The sequence below is a fragment of the Ornithorhynchus anatinus genome, chromosome 1 (genome assembly GCF_004115215.2).
Source record: "Ornithorhynchus anatinus isolate Pmale09 chromosome 1, mOrnAna1.pri.v4, whole genome shotgun sequence".
NCBI lineage: Eukaryota > Metazoa > Chordata > Mammalia > Monotremata > Ornithorhynchidae > Ornithorhynchus > Ornithorhynchus anatinus.
The window spans coordinates 168771081-168787859 of NC_041728.1; the positions used below are offsets into that span (position 1 = coordinate 168771081).

Below are 16779 nucleotides of genomic sequence, written 5' to 3' on the forward strand. Positions count from 1 at the left end.
GTTCCCTCCTCTGGAAAATGGGGATGAAGACCGTGAGCCTCGCGTGGGACAACCTGAACCGTGAGCCTCGCGTGGGACAACCTGATGACCCCGTATCTCCCCCAGCGCTTAGAACGGTGCTCTGCACGTAGTAAGCGCTGCACAGATGCCAACATTATTATTATTTTTATTATTAAGCTACCGGATGAACGGCTCAGGGGGCGGCGCCGTACAGACCCTCATTCGGAAAGTCCCTCCTCCTTCCGAACGGCGGTGATCACGGACTCGCCCATTTCTGGCCTTCTAGATGTGCCCGTGCTTCTAAGTTCATGCGTTCAGTCGTATCTGTTGAGCGCATACTGTGCGCAAAGCGCTTAAGCGCATGGGAGCGTTCGGTATAACAATATAACCGACAACATTCCCCGCTGCCCACAACGAGCTTGCAGTCTAGAGGGGGAAGCGACTGCCCCGATGACACTTCTGGCTTTGAAGCAGAAAGCACTCCGACACCCGCCTTGGCCCTTCTGCCCTTCCACTGACGAGTCGACACAGAGAAAAAAGAACGGCGCGACAAAGATTTTTGACACCAGCAAACGTGGTAACACAACAAAAGACACTCTGTGTGTGTGTGTGTGTGTGTGTGTGCACGCAGTCGGTCAGTACTGTGGGTTTGACATTTCCTTCTCAGTCCCCGCCCCCCCCCCCCGATACATCCAGAGGTGAAATTAAATTGGTCGTCTCTCTGAGTGCGAAGAACAGCGATGTCGGAAAGAAAACCTCAAGGTTTCAGGCGACGGATTAACGGCGTACAGCAAATGGCGGCTTGTTCCGCCAAGTGAAATCGACGTTTTCCGATGCTCTCTGTCTTTTGGTTTGAGTTTTCTCCAAATGTTCCTCCCTTGCCGTGTTCGCCTAGCACATCTAGCCTTAAAGGAGCCGCACCCCAGTCGACTTGAATGATTCATTCATTCATCCAGTAGTATTTATCGAGCGCTTACCGTGTGCAGAGCACCGTACGGAGCGCTCGGGACGACCAAATGGGCAACAGGTAGAGACGGTCCCCGCCCTCTGACGGGCTCGCGGTCTGATCGGGGGAGCCGGACGGACGAGGACGACGGCGATAAATAGAGTCGAGGGGAAGAGCGTCTCGTAGAAACGATGGCGACTAAATAGAATCGGGGCGATGTACATCTCATTAACAAAATAAATAGGGTAAGGGAAATATATACAGTCGAGCGGACGAGTACGGCGCCGAGGGGATGGGAAGGGAGAGGGGGAGGAGCGGAGGGAGATGGGGGGAGAAGAGGGTTCAGCTGCGGAGAGGTGAAGGGCGGGGGTAGGGCACCGGTTAACTGCCGTGTTTATTAAATTCTTACTCGGAGCCAAACAGTGTGCTAGGTGTCGGGGTAGAGAGCAGAGGTGTCTGTTTGAAGATGCGGCTACCCGCCCTCCTCCTCCACCCCCTCCATCCGCCCCGCTGACGCCGTCCCGCTCACGCTTTATCGGAACACTCGTTCCTCCCTTCTTCTTCGCCGTGTTCAACCCTTCCCCGTCTCACGAGCCCCTAACCTTGGGGATATCCTTGACTCATCTCCCTCATTGAACCGTGTATTCGGTCGCTTACCGGCTCCTGGCGGTTCTGCCTTCACTTGCCTGCCCCTCTCTCCTCCGGCATAATAATAATGATGTGGGTATCTGTGAAGCGCTTACTATGTGCGGGGCACCGTTCTAAGCGCTGGGGGAGACACGGGGGAATCAGGTTGTCCCACGTGGGGCTCACGGTCTTCGTCCCCATTTCACAGATGAGGTCACTGAGGCCCAGAGGAGTGAAGTGACTTGCCCACAGTCACACAGCTGACAAGTGGCCGGGCCGGGATTCGAACCCACGCCCTCGGACTCCGAAGCCTGGGCTCTTTCCGCTGAGCCACGCTGCTTCTCTATCCACCAGCGGGACCTGGTGGATAGAGGACGGGCCTGGGAGTCAGAAGGTCCTGGGTTCTAATCCCGGGTCCGTCGCTCGTCTGCCGTGTGACCTCGGACGAGTCACTTCTCTGTGCCTCGGCTCCCTCGTCAGTCAGATGGGGATTAAGACCGTGAGCCCCTTGAGGGGACGGGGGACGCGTCCGACCCGATTATCTTGCGTCTACCCCAGCGCTTGGAACAGTGCCTGGCACTCAGTAAGGTCTTAGCAAGTACCATTCTTCTTCTTCTTCTTCTTCTTCCTTCTTCCTTCTTCCTTCTTCCTTCTTCCTTCTTCCTTCTTCCTCCTTCCTCCTTCCTCCTTCCTCCTTCCTCCTTCCTCCTTCCTCCTCCTTCCTCCTCCTTCCTCCTTCCTCCTTCTCCTTCTTCCTCTTCCTCCTCCTTCCTTCTTCTTCCTTCTTCCTTCTTCTTCCTTCTTCCTTCTTCTTTCCTTCTTCCTTCTTCCTTCTTCTTCCTTCTTCCTTCTTCTTCCTTCTTCTTCCTTCTTCTTCTTCCTTCTTCCTTCTTCTTCTTCTTCTTCTTCTTCTTCCTTCTTCTTCTTCCTTCTTCTTTCTTCTTCTTCTTCTCCACACTGCTCCCACTTTGATCCAGCCCTTCTCCTTCTCTGCCTTGACTTCTCCGTCAGCTTTCTTGCCGCCTCCTGTCTCTCCCCGTTCCGGTCCACGTTTCACTCGGTTGCCCAGCGTGGCCCAGTGGAAAGAGCCCGGGCTCGGGAGTCCGAGGTCATGGGTTCGAATCCTGCCCCCGCCGCTCCTCAGCTGTGTGACTGTGGGCAAGTCACTTCACTTCTCTAGGCCTCGGCTCCCTCATCCGTCCAGTGGGCATGTGAGCCTCACGTGGGGCAACCCGATGACCCTGTATCTCCCCCAGTGCTCAGTGCTCAAATACCGACATCGTTATTATTTTCTAAAACAAAGAGGTCAGTCCGTGTTTCCCTACTCTTCAGGAATATCCAGGGGTTGCCCATCCCTCTCTGCACCAAACGGGAACTCCTTACTATCGACTTGAAAGCTTCCCCTCGGCCCCATCTGTCTTACCTCGCTGATTTCTGACTACATCCCGGCACGTTCTCGCTTTGCTCTTCTAACACCGGCCTACCCACTGTTACCTCGCCCTCTTCCGTCTCACCGCCGACGTCCCGCCTCTGGCCCGGAACCCCTTCCCCCTTCGTACCTGAAGCACGTTGAAGCGGCGCGGCTCGGTGGGAAGAGCCCGGCCTTGGGAGTCGGAGGTCATGGGTTCGAATCCCGGCTCTGCCACTTGGCAGCTGGGTGACCGTGGGCAAGTCACTTCACTTCCCTGGGCCTCAGTTCCCTCGTCTGTAAAACGGGGATTAAGACTGTGAGTCCCACGTGGGACAACCTCATCACCCTGTGTCTCCCCCAGCGTTTAGAACGGTCCTCTGCACATAGTAAGCGCTTAATAAATACCAATATTATTTTTATTATACCTGACAGGCCATCACTCTCCCCATCTTCAAGGCCTTATTAAAATCTCGTCTTCTCCGAGAGGCCTCATTTCCCCGCTCCGCCCTTACCCTGGATTAATACTCTTTATTCCCCCACCCTCAATTCCACAGCGCTTCTGTACTGGAATATTTCATTCATTCAATGGTATTTATTGAGCGCTTACTATGTGCAGAGCACTGTACTGAGCGCTTGGAATGGACAAATCGGCAACAGATAGAGACGGTCCCAGCCCGTTGACGGGTTTACGGTCTAATCGTGAATATCTGTCTCCCCCTCTAGACTGTAAGCTTCCCGTGGGTAGGGAACATGTCTGCCTACAGTGTTATGCTCCCCAACGCACTCAGTGCCGTCCTCTGCACCCAGTGAGTACTCAATATTCATTCATTCATTCAATAGTATTTATTGAGCGCTTACTATGCGCAGAGCACTGTACTAAGCGCTTGGAATGGACAAATTGGCAACAGATAGAGACAATCCCTGCCCATTGACGGGCTCACAGTCGCTATCTGTTACCGATTTGTCCATTCCGAGCGCTTAGTACAGCGCTCTGCACACGGTAAGCGCTCAGTAAATGCTGTTGAATGAATGAACGAAGAACGCCGTCAGAAAACCGAAGATCCGATCGTGCGTCCAAGGGAAGGGTGCCGTCCTCGGCGTGAAAGACGCTCAATAAATTCATTCATTCATCCGGTCGTATTTATTGAGCGCTTACTGCGTGCAGAGCACGGTCCTAAGCGCTTGGAAAGGGCAATTCGGCAACAGGTAGAGTCATTCCCTAACCAACATGGGGCTCACCGTCTAGAAAGGGGAGAATATGATTGATATGATTGACTATGATTATGGTTGAATGAATGAATAATAATTAATAGTAATGATAATGGTACTCGATAATAATAATTATGGTATTTGTTAAGCGCTTACTATGTGCAGAGCACCCTTCTAAGCTCTGGGGTAGATACAGGGTCATCAGATTGTCCCCCGCGGGGCTCACATTTTTTAATCCCCGTTCTTACAGACGGGGTCACTGAGGCCCAGAGAAGTTAAGTGACTTGCCCGAGGTCACACAGCAGACAGGGAGCGGAGTCGGGACTGATAAATGCTTACCGTGTGCCGAGCGGTGTTCTAAGTCCTAGGGTAAATACAAGTCAATCAGGTTGGACCCAGTCCCTGTCCCACGTGGAGTTCACGCTCTTAATCCCCATTTTACAGATGAGGCCCGTCAGAGGGCAGGGACCGTCTCTATCTGTTGCCGACTTGTCCGTTCCAAGCGCTCAGTGCAGTGCTCCGCACATAGTAAGCGCTCAATAAATACTATTGAATGAATGAATGAGGTAATTTACGTCCAGAGAAGTTAAGTAACTTGTCCAAGGTCACCCAGCAGACATGCTGTAGCGCAGCTGAGATCGGAACCCGGGACCTTGCGACTCCCGTGCTCGGGTGCCGTCCGCCGGGCCACACCGCCCCTCTGTAGAGTAAACTCCTTCTGGGCAGGGAATGTGTCCACCGATTCCGATTTATTGTGCTTTCCTAAGCACCGTCTGCCCTGCACGCAGTATGTGGTCAATAAATATCGATCGATCCGTCAGCGATTACGATGAGTTGTTTTCGGGGTTTCATTTTTGCTTCCGTCGCATTCTGCTCGATGTGAAATGTCAGAGCCCGAAGCATTGGTGAGAGAGAAATAGTTTGATGCCCCGATTTTTAATATACAACTCGGATAATGCGGGTACGTTTGGAAAAATTTACTTCATGAGACTTTCCTTTCTCTTTTCAGGTGAACACTGAATGCAGCTGAAATCGGGAAAAATTAATGCGACACCGGTGAGCATTTGACGGCTTATCGTCGCTTCCGTAAACGTAGTTTGTATAAGCTCTGCTTGGTAGACTGCGTCAGAGTCAGTAGACGGATTAATCGGTGGTATTTACTGAGTGCTTGTGGCGTGCAGTGTACCGTTCTAAGTGTTTGGGAGACTAATAATAATAATAACGTTGCGATTCGTTAAGCGCTTACTACGCGCAGAGCACCGTTCTAAGCGCTGGGGGAGACACAGGGGAATCTGGTCGTCCCACGTGAGGCTCACAGTTAATCCCCATTTTCCGGATGAGGGAACGGAGGCCCAGAGAAGTGAAGTGACTCGCCCACAGGCCCACAGCGGACAAGTGGCGGGGCAGGGATTCGAACCCGTGACCTCTGACTCCCAAGCCCGGGCTCTTTCCACGGCGCCACGCTGCTTCTCTACAGACTACAGAATTAAAGAATAAGCGGGCGTGTTTCCTGCCCGGAATGATCTTACGGCAGATAGTATTTAATCGCTCACTTACTGTATACAGAGTACTGTACCGTACCGCTCTTGAGAAGTGCAAAGAGTTAGTAATAACAATAATAAAGATGGCATTTGTTAAGCGCTTACTGTGTGCCAAACACTCTGCTAAGCGCTGGGGCGGATATAAGGTAATCAGGTCGCCCCACGTGGGGCTGACAGCCTTGATCTCCATCTTCCAGGTGAGGGAACGGAGGCCCAGAGAAGTGAAGTGCCTTACCCGGAGTCACACAGCTGCGAAGTGGCGGAACGGGGATTGGAACCCGTGACCTCGGACTCCCGAGCCCGGGTTCTTTCCACTGAGCCAGGCTGCTTCTCGTAGTGGGCACGATGCAGGCCCTTAAAGGGGTTTCCAGTGTAGGAGGGGAAGACAGACACAAAAATAATAGACAGTTATGAAGAAGGAGGAAAAATAGGGCAAATAGTTCCTCCCCTCAGTGGGTTTATGATCTGACAGAGGAGACAGGCAGACACAGGCCTGTAGACCGTGAGCCCCGGGCGGGCCGGGGACTCTGTCCAACCTGATCCGCTTATATCTAGAGGAGCAGCGTGGCTCAGTGGAAAGAGCCCGGGCTTGGGAGTCGGAGGTCACGGGTTCGAATCCCGGCCCTACCGCTTGGCAGCCGGGTGACCGTGGGCAAGTGACTTCTCTGCGCCTCAGTTAGCTCATCTGTAAGATGAGGATGAAGACTGTGAGCCTCACGTGGGACCAACTGATTCCCCCGTATCTCCGCCAGCGCTTAGGACGGTGCTCCGCACCTAGTGAGCGCTTAACAAATACCAACGTTATTATCACTCCAGCGCCCGCTACAGCGCTCGGCCCAGAGTACGCGTGTATCGAATATCGTCGTCATCGTCGATCACTTACGAATAAAAGGGAACAAGAGGGAAAGAAAGGTATGAGAGGCGAGTAGCTCGAAGGTCGGGAAGAAATAGCTAAATAATTACGCACCAGCGGTTCGGCACACGGCGAGCACTCAATAAATAGTATTGAGCGAAAGAGCACGGCCCCGAGGCTCCGGGGACCCGAGTTCTAATCCTGGCTTCTGCACTCGCCTGTTATATAACTCTGGGCAAGTCACTTCTCTGGACCTTAGCTTCCTCATCCATAAAATGGGGATTAAAGGCCTGTTTCTCTCCCTCCTCCCCCGCCTTGGACTGTAATCACCGTGTGGGACGGGGACTGTCTGCTGGTATTTCCCCTAGTGCTTGGCGCATAGTCAGTGCTTAACAAATGCCACTATCATAATAATAATAAAAACTATCATAATAATAATAAGGTTGGTATTTGTTGAAGCGCTTACTGTGTGCAGAGCACTGTCCTAAGCGCTGGGCTGCACACGAGGGAATCAGGTTGCCCCAGGTGGGGCTCACGGTCTTCATCCCCGTTTTCCAGATGAGGTCACTGAGGCACCGAGAAGTGACTTGCCCACAGTCACCAAGCGACAGAGCCGGCATTCGAACCCAGGACCTCTGACTCCCAAGCGTTATTATTCCGATGATGACGACGCAGGGATATGGGACGTAGCGTGGCCTAGTAGATAAAAGCATGAGCCTGGCGGTCAGAAAGACCCAGGTTCTAATATCTAACAATTATCATTGTTATTAATAGATGTGGTATTCGATAAGCGCTTACCGTGTGTCAGGCACTGTGCTAAGCGCCGGGGTAGGTGCAGATAAATCGGGTTGGACCCGGTCCCTGTCCTGCATTGGGCTTCCAGTCTCCGTCCCCGTTTTACAGATGAGGAAATAGGGGTACGGAGAAGCGAAGCGACTCGCCCAAGGCCACACAGCAGGCAAGGGACAAAGCTGGGATAGTTCGGCAGAACCCTCGGCAGATGCGAATGTCGATCTATCCGTACTAGTCTAGCGCCCGTAAGTATTTATCGTTTCATCCTCCTCACACAGGGTGGCTACAGCCCTTCGGCGATCTTAGAGAAGCAGCGTGGCTCAGTGGAAAGAGCCCGGACTCGGGAGTCAGAGGTCGTGGGTTCTAATCCCGGCTCCGCCGCTTGCCAGCTGCGCGACCGCGGGCGAGTCACTTCGCTTCTCTGGGCCTCGGCGACCTCGTCTGTAAAATGGGGATTAAAACTGTGAGCCCCGCGTGGGACAACCTGCTCGCCCTGTGTCCCCCGGTGCATAGAACAGTGCTCTGCACATAGTAAGCACTTAACGGATACCACCGTCTTTTCTTTACACCCCTCCCGTTGAGGACGGAGGGGGCTGTGAATATCGGGGTGCTTTCCGATAGGTGAAATCGGGGGCTTTGTCTGACTCTCGAGGGAGTATTCGTCGCAGTGAAGAGTCACCAACGTCGCTCAGGCCCCGGGATTCGACGATTTAGTTGTCGAAATCTCCACCCGAGGGTTTCCTCCTTCTGCAAACTAATTTCCTCTTACTTGGAACGCCGAAAGAATGACGCCGTGACCGTCTCCGGCGCGATACAAAAAAAAGACGACTGCAGCCGGTCGCTTTCCTGGTATTTCTGGTTGAATTATTGCAGAACATCGGGTTTTCCGCTGGGCCCGCCTGCGTCCTAAAGTGCTCCGGGTCTTTGAATGGAAATATTCTATGGGTTTGTCTTTATGGGGCCCTTAGTGGGTCCCGAGCGGTGTATTCGGGGCTTGGGGGCGTCCACTAGAGTCAGTAGACCCAATCTCTGCCCTCAAAGAACTTCCAGTCTAGCACTGGAGACAGCCACCGACGTAAAGGTCATAAGAGAATGAATGACAAGAGCGACGTTTGTTAAAACGCTTACCGGGCGCCCAGGGTACTGTATTAAGCGCCGGGGTGGATACGAGCAGATTGGGCCGGACGCAGTCCCTGCCCCCACCTGGGGCTTCGACCCTACCGGAAGAGACCAGCCCAAAGACTCGGTTTCCTTTGTTAAGCGCTTGCTGCGTGCCAAGCACTGTGTTAAGTGCTGGAGGAGACGATCAGCGTGAGAAGCGGCGCGGCTCAGTGGCAAGAGCCCGGGCCTGGGAGTCCGAGGTCGTGGGTTCGAATCCCGGCTCTGCCACTCGTCAGCGGGGCGACCGTGGGCAAGTCACTTCACTTCTCTGGGCCTCAGTTACCTCATCTGGAAGATGGGGATTAACTGTGAGCCTCCCGTGGGACAACCCGATGACCCCGTATCTGCCCCAGCGCTTAGAACAGTGCCGTGCACATAGCGCTTAACAAATACCGACATTATTAGTTTATTATTATTCTCTGCGCCTCAGTTCCCTCATCTGGAAAATGGGGATTAAGACTTTGAGCCTCACGTGGGGCAACCTGATGACCCTGTATCTCCCCCAGCGCTTAGAACAGTGCTCTGCACATAGTAAGCGCTAAACAAATACCAACATTATTATTATTAGTCTCAATCCCCGGTTTACAGATGAAGTGACTGAGGCACAGAGAAGTCGAGTGGCTTAGCAGCTACGTGGCGGAGCCGGGATTAAAATCCAGGTTCTCCCGACTCCCGGGCCTGTGCTCTATCCATTAGACCACTCTGCTTCTCCATGAAGTGATGGGGTCTAGAGAATCTTGAAGGGGCTCGGCCCGGGTTCCGATCCCGGCTCGGCAGCCGCGCGGCCTCGCGCCGCGGTTGTTGGATTTCTGAACTTACCTGCACTCTCCTTAGCACTCATCCGTAGCCGTCCGCTTCGCTCGCCTCGCCCTCTCCACCTGCAAAGGGGAAGCAGCTCGGGCCGGGTTCCGATCCCGCCCCGGCGGCCGCCTGGCCTCGGACGAGTCGCCGAACTTCCCCGGGCCTCGGTTTCCTCACCTGTCGAAGGGGGATGCGGTTCCCGATCTCCCTCCCGCCTAGACCGAGAGCCCCGGGCGGGACGGGGACCGGGTCCCACCTGATGAACTCAGGCCTCGTTGTCGGCGGGGAACGTGGCCGTCGACTCCGTTGCACCCAACCTCCATCTCGTCTCTCTCATCTCGCCCGCGTCCCGCCTCCGGCCTGGAACGCCCTCCCTCTTCACGTTCGGGGGACGGTCCCTCTACCTGCTCCCGAAGCCTCATTGACGGCACACTTCCTCCCAGAGGCCTTCCCCGACTAGACCCCATGAGCTCTAGCCTGGCAGGGACCGTCTCTATCTGTGGCCGACTTGTCCATCCCAAGCGCTTAGACCCGTGCTCTGCGCATAGTAAGCGCTCAATGAATCCTATTGAATGAATGAATGAATAGCCTGGCTCAGTGGAAGGAGCCCGGGCTTCGGAGTCGGAGGTCACGGGTTCGACTCCCGGCTCTGCCGCTCGTCAGCTGGGTGACTGTGGGCGAGTCGCTTCACTTCCCTGTGCCTCAGTTCCCTCATCTGTAAAATGGGGATGAAGACTGTGAGGCTCGTGGGGGACCACCTGACGACCCCGTATCTCCCCCAGCGCTTAGGACGGTGCTCTGCACGTAGTAAGCGCTTAACGAATACCAACATTATTACCACTTGCCTGCTGTGTGGCCTTAGGCAAGTCACCTCACTTCTCTGTGCCTCACTTACCTCATCTGTACTTGACGCACCCCTCCCTCTGCCCCACTTATGTACGTAGCCATAACTTATCTACCTTAATGTCTGTTTCCCCCTCTGATAATGATCATGTTGGTATTTGTTAAGCGCTTACTATGTGCAGAGCACCGTTCTGAGCGCTGGGGGAGATACGGGGTCATCAGGTGGGCCCACGGGAGGCTCACAGTCAATCCCCATTTTACAGATGAGGGAACTGAGGCCCGGAGAAGCGAAGCGACTCGCCCACGGTCACACAGCTGACGAGTGGCAGAGCCCGGGAGTCGAACCCGTGACCTCCGATTCCGAAGCCCAGAGCCACGCTGCTTCCCCTATCTAGACCGTTAGAGCGTTGATTCATTCGGTCGTATTTATTGAGCGCTTAAAATATAACGGTAGACGCACTCCCTGCTCGCAGAGAGCTTACAGTCTGTAGTGTGAAGAGGAGGCAGACGTTAATATAAAGAAGTCGCCGATATTTACGGAAGCGCCGTGGGGCCGGGAGCGGGGAGAGTACAGAGGGAGGAAGTCAGGGCGACGGACGAGGGAGCGGGAGAAGAGGAAAGGGGGGCTTAGGGAAGACCTCCCGGGAGAGATGTCTAAGTTCACTGTGGGCGGGGGATGCGTCTCCCACACTGTACTCTCCCAAGCGCTCAGTACAGTGCTCTGCGCCCGGTGGGCGCTCGGTAAATTCGACTGAGGCAAATGAAGAACGTCAGGCTCTCCGTCTGGGGAGCCGCGTCCGCACCGGGACCTGTCGTCCACCGGCCGGGAGGGGGGACGGTAGTTTCCGAACCCCGTCTGGCGTGATTCAACACGGTGCCGGGTGGGAGGGACTTTCTGAAGGCGCGTCTCTTCCAAGGAGCCTTCCCTAAGCCCTCCATTTCCTCTTCTCCCACTCCCTTCTGTGTCATCCTGGCACTTGGATCTGCTCCCTTTCTTCTCCCCCTGGCCAGGCGCACAGCCCTCAGGTACGTATTGTCAGCTGCGTGACCGTGGGCGAGTCACTTCACTTCCCGGTGCCTCGGTTCCCTCATCTGCTAAATGGGGTTGAAGACCGTGAGCCTCACGTGGGACGACCTGCTGACCCTGTATCTCCCCCAGCGCTCAGAGCGGTGCTCTGCACTTAGTAAAAGCTTAACAGATACGTGGCTCAGTGGAAAGAGCGCGGGCTTGGGAGTCAGAAGTCATGGGTTCGAATCCCGGCTCCGCCGCTTGTCAGCTGTGTGGCTTTGGGCCACTCACTTCGCTTCTCTGGGCCTCAGTTCCCTCATCTGTAAAAGGGGGCTGAAGACTGTGAGCCCCATGAGGGGACAACCTGATCGCCTTGTATCCCCCCAGCGCTTAGAACGGCGCCTTGCACATAGTAAGCGCTTAACAGATGCCAACATTATTACCCCGTGCAGGGCAAACTGTACCGAACGCTTGGGAATGTGCAATATACAGAGTTGATAGACATGTTCCCTGCCCACAGTGAGCTCTCACCAGGCAGGTATTACTCAGGTGTAATTCTATAATAATAATAATAATCATTGTGGTATTTAAAGCGCTTACTATGTGCCAGGCCCCGTACTAAGCGCTGGGGTGGACACATGCAAATCGGGTGGAATGATCCCTCTCCCAAGTTCATTCAATAGTATTTATTGAGGGCTTACTATGTGCAGAGCACCGGACTAAGCGCTTGGAATGGACTGATCGGCAACAGATAGAGACGGTCCCTGCCCTTTGACGGGCTCACGGTCTAATCGGGGGAGACGGACGGACGAGAACGGTAGCAGTAAATAGAATCCAGGGGATGGACATCTCATTGACCAAATCAGTAGGGTAATCAAAAATATATACAATTGAGCGGACGAGCACAGTGCTGAGGGGAGGGGAAGGGAGAGGGGGAGGAGCAGAGGGAAAGGGGGGGAAAGGGGGCTTAGCTGAGGGGAGGTGAAGCGGGGGCGGGCAGAGAAGGAGCAGAGGGAGCAGAGGGAAAAGGGGAAGTTCAGTCTGGGAAGGGCCCCTGTGAGCCCAAGTGGGGCACCCACTAGTCTCAATCCTCATTTTACAAATGGGGGAACTGAGCTATAGAGCAGTGAAGTGACTTGACCAAGGACACACGGCAAGCAAGTGGCAAACCCGGGATTAGAACCCATGACCTTCTGACTCCTAGGCCCGGGCTCTGTCCACTAGGTCATAACGAAATGTACATCGCCTTAATTCTGTTTATTTGCTATTGTTTTAATGAGATGTTCATCCCCTCGATTCTATTTGTTGCTACTTTTCTTGTCCGTCCGTCTCCCCCCGATTAGACCGTAAGCCCGTCAGAGGGCAGGGATTGGCTCTATCTGTTGACGATTTGTCCATTCCAAGCGCTTAGTACAGTGCTGTGCACATAGTAAGCGCTCAGTAAATACTATTGAATGAATGAATGAATGCTGCTCCTCGGGCGGGAGGATAGGCAGGATGATGTGTGAAGGCTCGACCCAGCCCTCTGATGTTTTGAATGAATAGAATGTCAAAAAGAGGAGTTACTACATCTTGCCCATCTTCTTTTATTAATTATCATCAAGTGGCCCTAAGGTTATCGATACATTGAGGCCGCTCAGTGGCTTTGGAGCCACGTGGAATGATTAAGCTAATTTTTTTCTTGGGTGCCAGATTGTTTATCTTGGTTTAATGCTCCCTGACAGAGAAGTATTTTTGTTTAGTGGATAAGGAAGAGAGAGGGGGAGACAGAAGCATTTGAGAAAAACGAGATCCGTCATCTCTGATCGTATAACGATCGGGACCACGACAGGATGATGAGAAAACCGCACCGGGAAGATAAAATAGAAAGAACGACGGTTTGAGAAAAGTAGGATCCCAGTGACTGTCTGAAATTGACCTTTGGTGAAATGTAGCTGGTTTAACTTACTTCTCCAGTTTTTTAAAAAGATATTTTTCATTTTTCATGGTATTTTTCAAGGACGGATTACGTGCCAGGCACTGTAATGAGTGCTAGGGTAGATTTAAGCTAATTCAGGTCAGATATGACCCACGTCCCACATTTAATCCCCACCTTACAGTTGAGGTAGCTCAGGCATAGAGTAGTTAAGTGACTTGCCCAAGGTCTCAGACAAGTGGCAGAGGCAGAATTAGAACACAGACCCTCTGAGTCCCAGTTCCCTGCCCTTTCCACTAAGCCCCGTTCTAGGATTAGGGATGATCACAATGATAACGGTGAACGTGGTATTTGTTGGTATTTGTTAAGCGCTTACTATGTGCAGAGCACTGCTCTAAGCGCTGGGGGAGATACGGGGTCATCAGATTGTCCCGCGTGGGCCTCCCTTTTTTTTAAATCCCCATTTTTACAGGTGAGGTAACTGAGGCCCAGAGAAGTGAAGTGACTCGCCCACAGTCACACAGCTGCCGAGTGGCGGAGCCGGGATTCGAACCCCATGACCTCCGACTCCCAGACTCGGGCTCTTTCCACTGAGCCACATATCGGTTAAGCGCTCCCTATGTGCCCAGCACTGTTTTAATGTCTTTCTCCCACAGCGGGACTGTAACAGTGATAATCATTATAATAGTATTTGTTTAGCGCTTACTCTGTGCAGAGCACTGTTCTAAGAGCTGGGCTCGATACAGTCTAATCAGCTTGTCCCACATGGAGCTCACACTCATAATTCCCGTTTGACAGATGAGGTTATCGAGGCCCGGGGAAGTGACTTGCGCACGGTCACACCGCAGCCGGGTGGCCGAGTGGATAGAGCGTGGACCTGGGAGTCAGAAGGACCCGAGTTCTAATCCACACCTCACCGCCGGTCTGCTGTGTGAACCTGGGGAAGTCACTTAACTTCTCTCTGCCTCAGTTGCCTCATCTCTATACTGAGGATTAAGGATGCGGGACACGGACCTGATTAGTTCGTATCCGCCCCAGAGCTTACTACAGTTCCACCGAGCCACGCCTCTACTGTTTTAATGAGACGTTCTTCCCTTTGACTCTATTTATCGCCATCGTTCTCGTCTGCCCGCCTCCCCCGATTAGACCGTGAGCCCGTCGAAGGGCGGGGACCGTCTCTCTCTGTTGCCGATTTGTCCATTCCAAGCGCTCAGTACAGTGCTCTGCACATAGTAAGCGCTCAATAGATACTATTGAATGAATGAATGAACGAATCGTAGGGGAGGCTGTTTCTGTGAATTGGAGGGGTTCAAGGAAAGAATGGGAGGAGAGGAAATAGAGGCAGTGGGTGTAGTCAGCTCACTCACAGGCTTCTGAGAGAAGCAGCGTGGCTCAGTGGAAAGAGCCCGGGCTTGGGAGTCAGAGGTCGTGGGTTCGAATCCCGAGTCTACCCCCTTGTCAGCTGGGTGACTCTGGGCAAGTCACTTCATTTCTCTGGGCCTCAGTTCCCTCATCTGTCACATGGGGGTTAACTGTGAGCCCCACGAGGGACCACCTGATGACCCTGTATCCCCCCCGGTGCTTAGAACGGTGCTCTGCACATAGTAAGCGCTTAACGTATACCAACATTATTTATTATTATTAAGTGATAGGAGGGAAACGGGGGTCGGGGGGGCTAGCTGGAGGGAGCCGTGGGGCCAAGGAAGGGCTTTGTTTGGATAGGGGATGTGGGAACCTGTTTCATTAATTCAGTTGTATTTATTGAGCACTTACTGTATGCAGAGCACTGTACTGAGCGCTTGGGAGAGTACAAGGTAACGACAAACAGTCCCACTCCTGCCCACAACAAGCTCACAGTCCAGAGGGGGCGACAGACATTATAAATCAATAAATAACTAAATTGCAGCTAAATAATAATGATGGCGTTCGTTAAGCGCCGTTCTGAGCGCTGGGGTAGACGCAAGGAAATCAGCTTGTCCCACGTGGGGCTCACCGTCTTCATCCCCCTTTCACAGAGGAGGTCAGTGAGGCCACAGAGAAGTTAAGCGACTGGCCCAAAGTCACACAGCTGACAGGTGGCGCGGCCGGGATTAGAACCCACGACCTCTGACTCCCGAGCCCGGGCCGTTTCCACTGAGCCCCGCTACATTTCTATGTACGAAGCAGTGTTTAAAGCTGTGGGGAAGAAGGCGTTGGAGAGCGAGCCGTCCGAGATGGCTGTGAGCGAAGAAGGGAGGGGGCGGGTGTTTTGAAAAGGTGGGAAGGGCTGGTTTGTGAAGCCCAGGCGGAGCGGTAGGTTGTGATCGATTCTTCCCATCATGTAAAGAGACTGTATTCCCATTAAATATTTGTAAAAAATGGAATTTTTACTTGAGTAAAAAAAAAAAAGTACAGCCATTATCCTGCTTCTTGGTGGGCCCGTTCGTTTTTCTCGTACAGATAGACGGAAGGTGTCGGTTTCTTGGATTGGAAAAATTGAACTCATTCAATAGTATTTATCGAGCGCTTACTATGTGCAGAGCACTGTACTAAGCGCTCGGAATGGACAAATCGGTAACAGGTAGAGAGAGTCCCTGCCCTTCGACGGGCTCACGGTCTGATCGGGGGAGACGGACGGACGAGAACGACGGCGATAAATAGAGGCGAGGGGGAGAACGTCTCGTTAAAACAATAGCAGATAAATAGAATCGGGGCGATGTACATCTCATTAACAAAATAAATAGAGCGATGAAGATACATACAGTCGAGCGGCCGAGTACGGTGCCGAGCGGAGGGGACGGGAGAGGGGGAGGAGCGGAGGGAAAGGGGAGAGAAGAGGGTTCAGCTGCGGAGAGGTGAAGGAGGGTAGAGGGAGCAGAGGGAAAAGGGGAGCTCGGTCCGGGAAGGCCTCTCGGAGGCGGTGAGCTCTAAGAACTCTTAATATTCCTCATATTGTTTGTAGATCTGCCAAATGTTTCGAAATCAAAACTCCCCAGAGTGGATGGGTATTGCTGAATGAACCTCACGGAGGAGGGAATTGGGAGAGCACAGGCAGATAACGTGTTCGGACAGGGAATGATTTGCAGTTAAAACCCACAGTGGCTGCAGTTGCACTGTGTAGCACAGGGCCTATTGCTACTCTTGTTAATTTATGGGTTGTGTTGTACTCTTCGTGTTTTTCACTCCCCTCAGTGGCCGTTGGGCTTCTCCACTCGCCTTTCAATCCTTCAGTCGATCAGTGCTTTCCTCTTTAGACTTGGGAGCCGGGATCCAGGCCTGAATGATCCTCCCTCTGTCTTTTCCCAGTGGTTGGCACAGTGCTCCTCCCCCAGAATGACTGTTCACCAAATGCATTAAATCATTGAAATAAGCACCCAGTCTCCAGTGCTCTGCACACAGCGAGTGCTCAGTAAATACGATCGAGCGAATTAAAAAATTCTGTGCCACTCTATCCTGGTGCTTTTCGCCTTCAAGTCTAAGAAATTTTTTTTTGTTTAGCCTCACACCAGCCATGGCAGACTTCATGACAAATTGATGGTGGTGTTTGTTAAGCGCTTACTATGTGCGGAGCACTGTTCTAAGCACTGGGGTAGATAGAGGGTCATCGGGTTGTCCCCCGGGAGGCCCACAGTGAACCCCCATTTTCCAGATGAGGTAACCGAGGCACGGAGAAGTGAAGTGACTTGCCCGCG

The 16779-nt window shown here is 53.1% G+C and overlaps 1 protein-coding gene across 2 annotated transcripts in view; it reads left to right on the top strand.

Moving 5' to 3' along the window:
* NCK1 (NCK adaptor protein 1) overlaps positions 1–16779 on the top strand; it is a 137936-nt gene that overhangs the window by 55312 nt on the left and 65845 nt on the right. Inside the window, exons 1-2 of one of the 2 annotated variants that reach the window (XM_029067724.2) lie at positions 3772–3790; positions 5203–5249. In XM_029067724.2, the coding sequence (XP_028923557.1) occupies positions 5214–5249 (36 nt within the window). In that variant the 5' untranslated portion in view covers positions 3772–3790; positions 5203–5213. Of the gene's footprint in view, positions 1–3771; positions 3791–5202; positions 5250–16779 lie in introns of those variants that run through there. The other variant, XM_029067718.1, reaches the window with a different exon arrangement.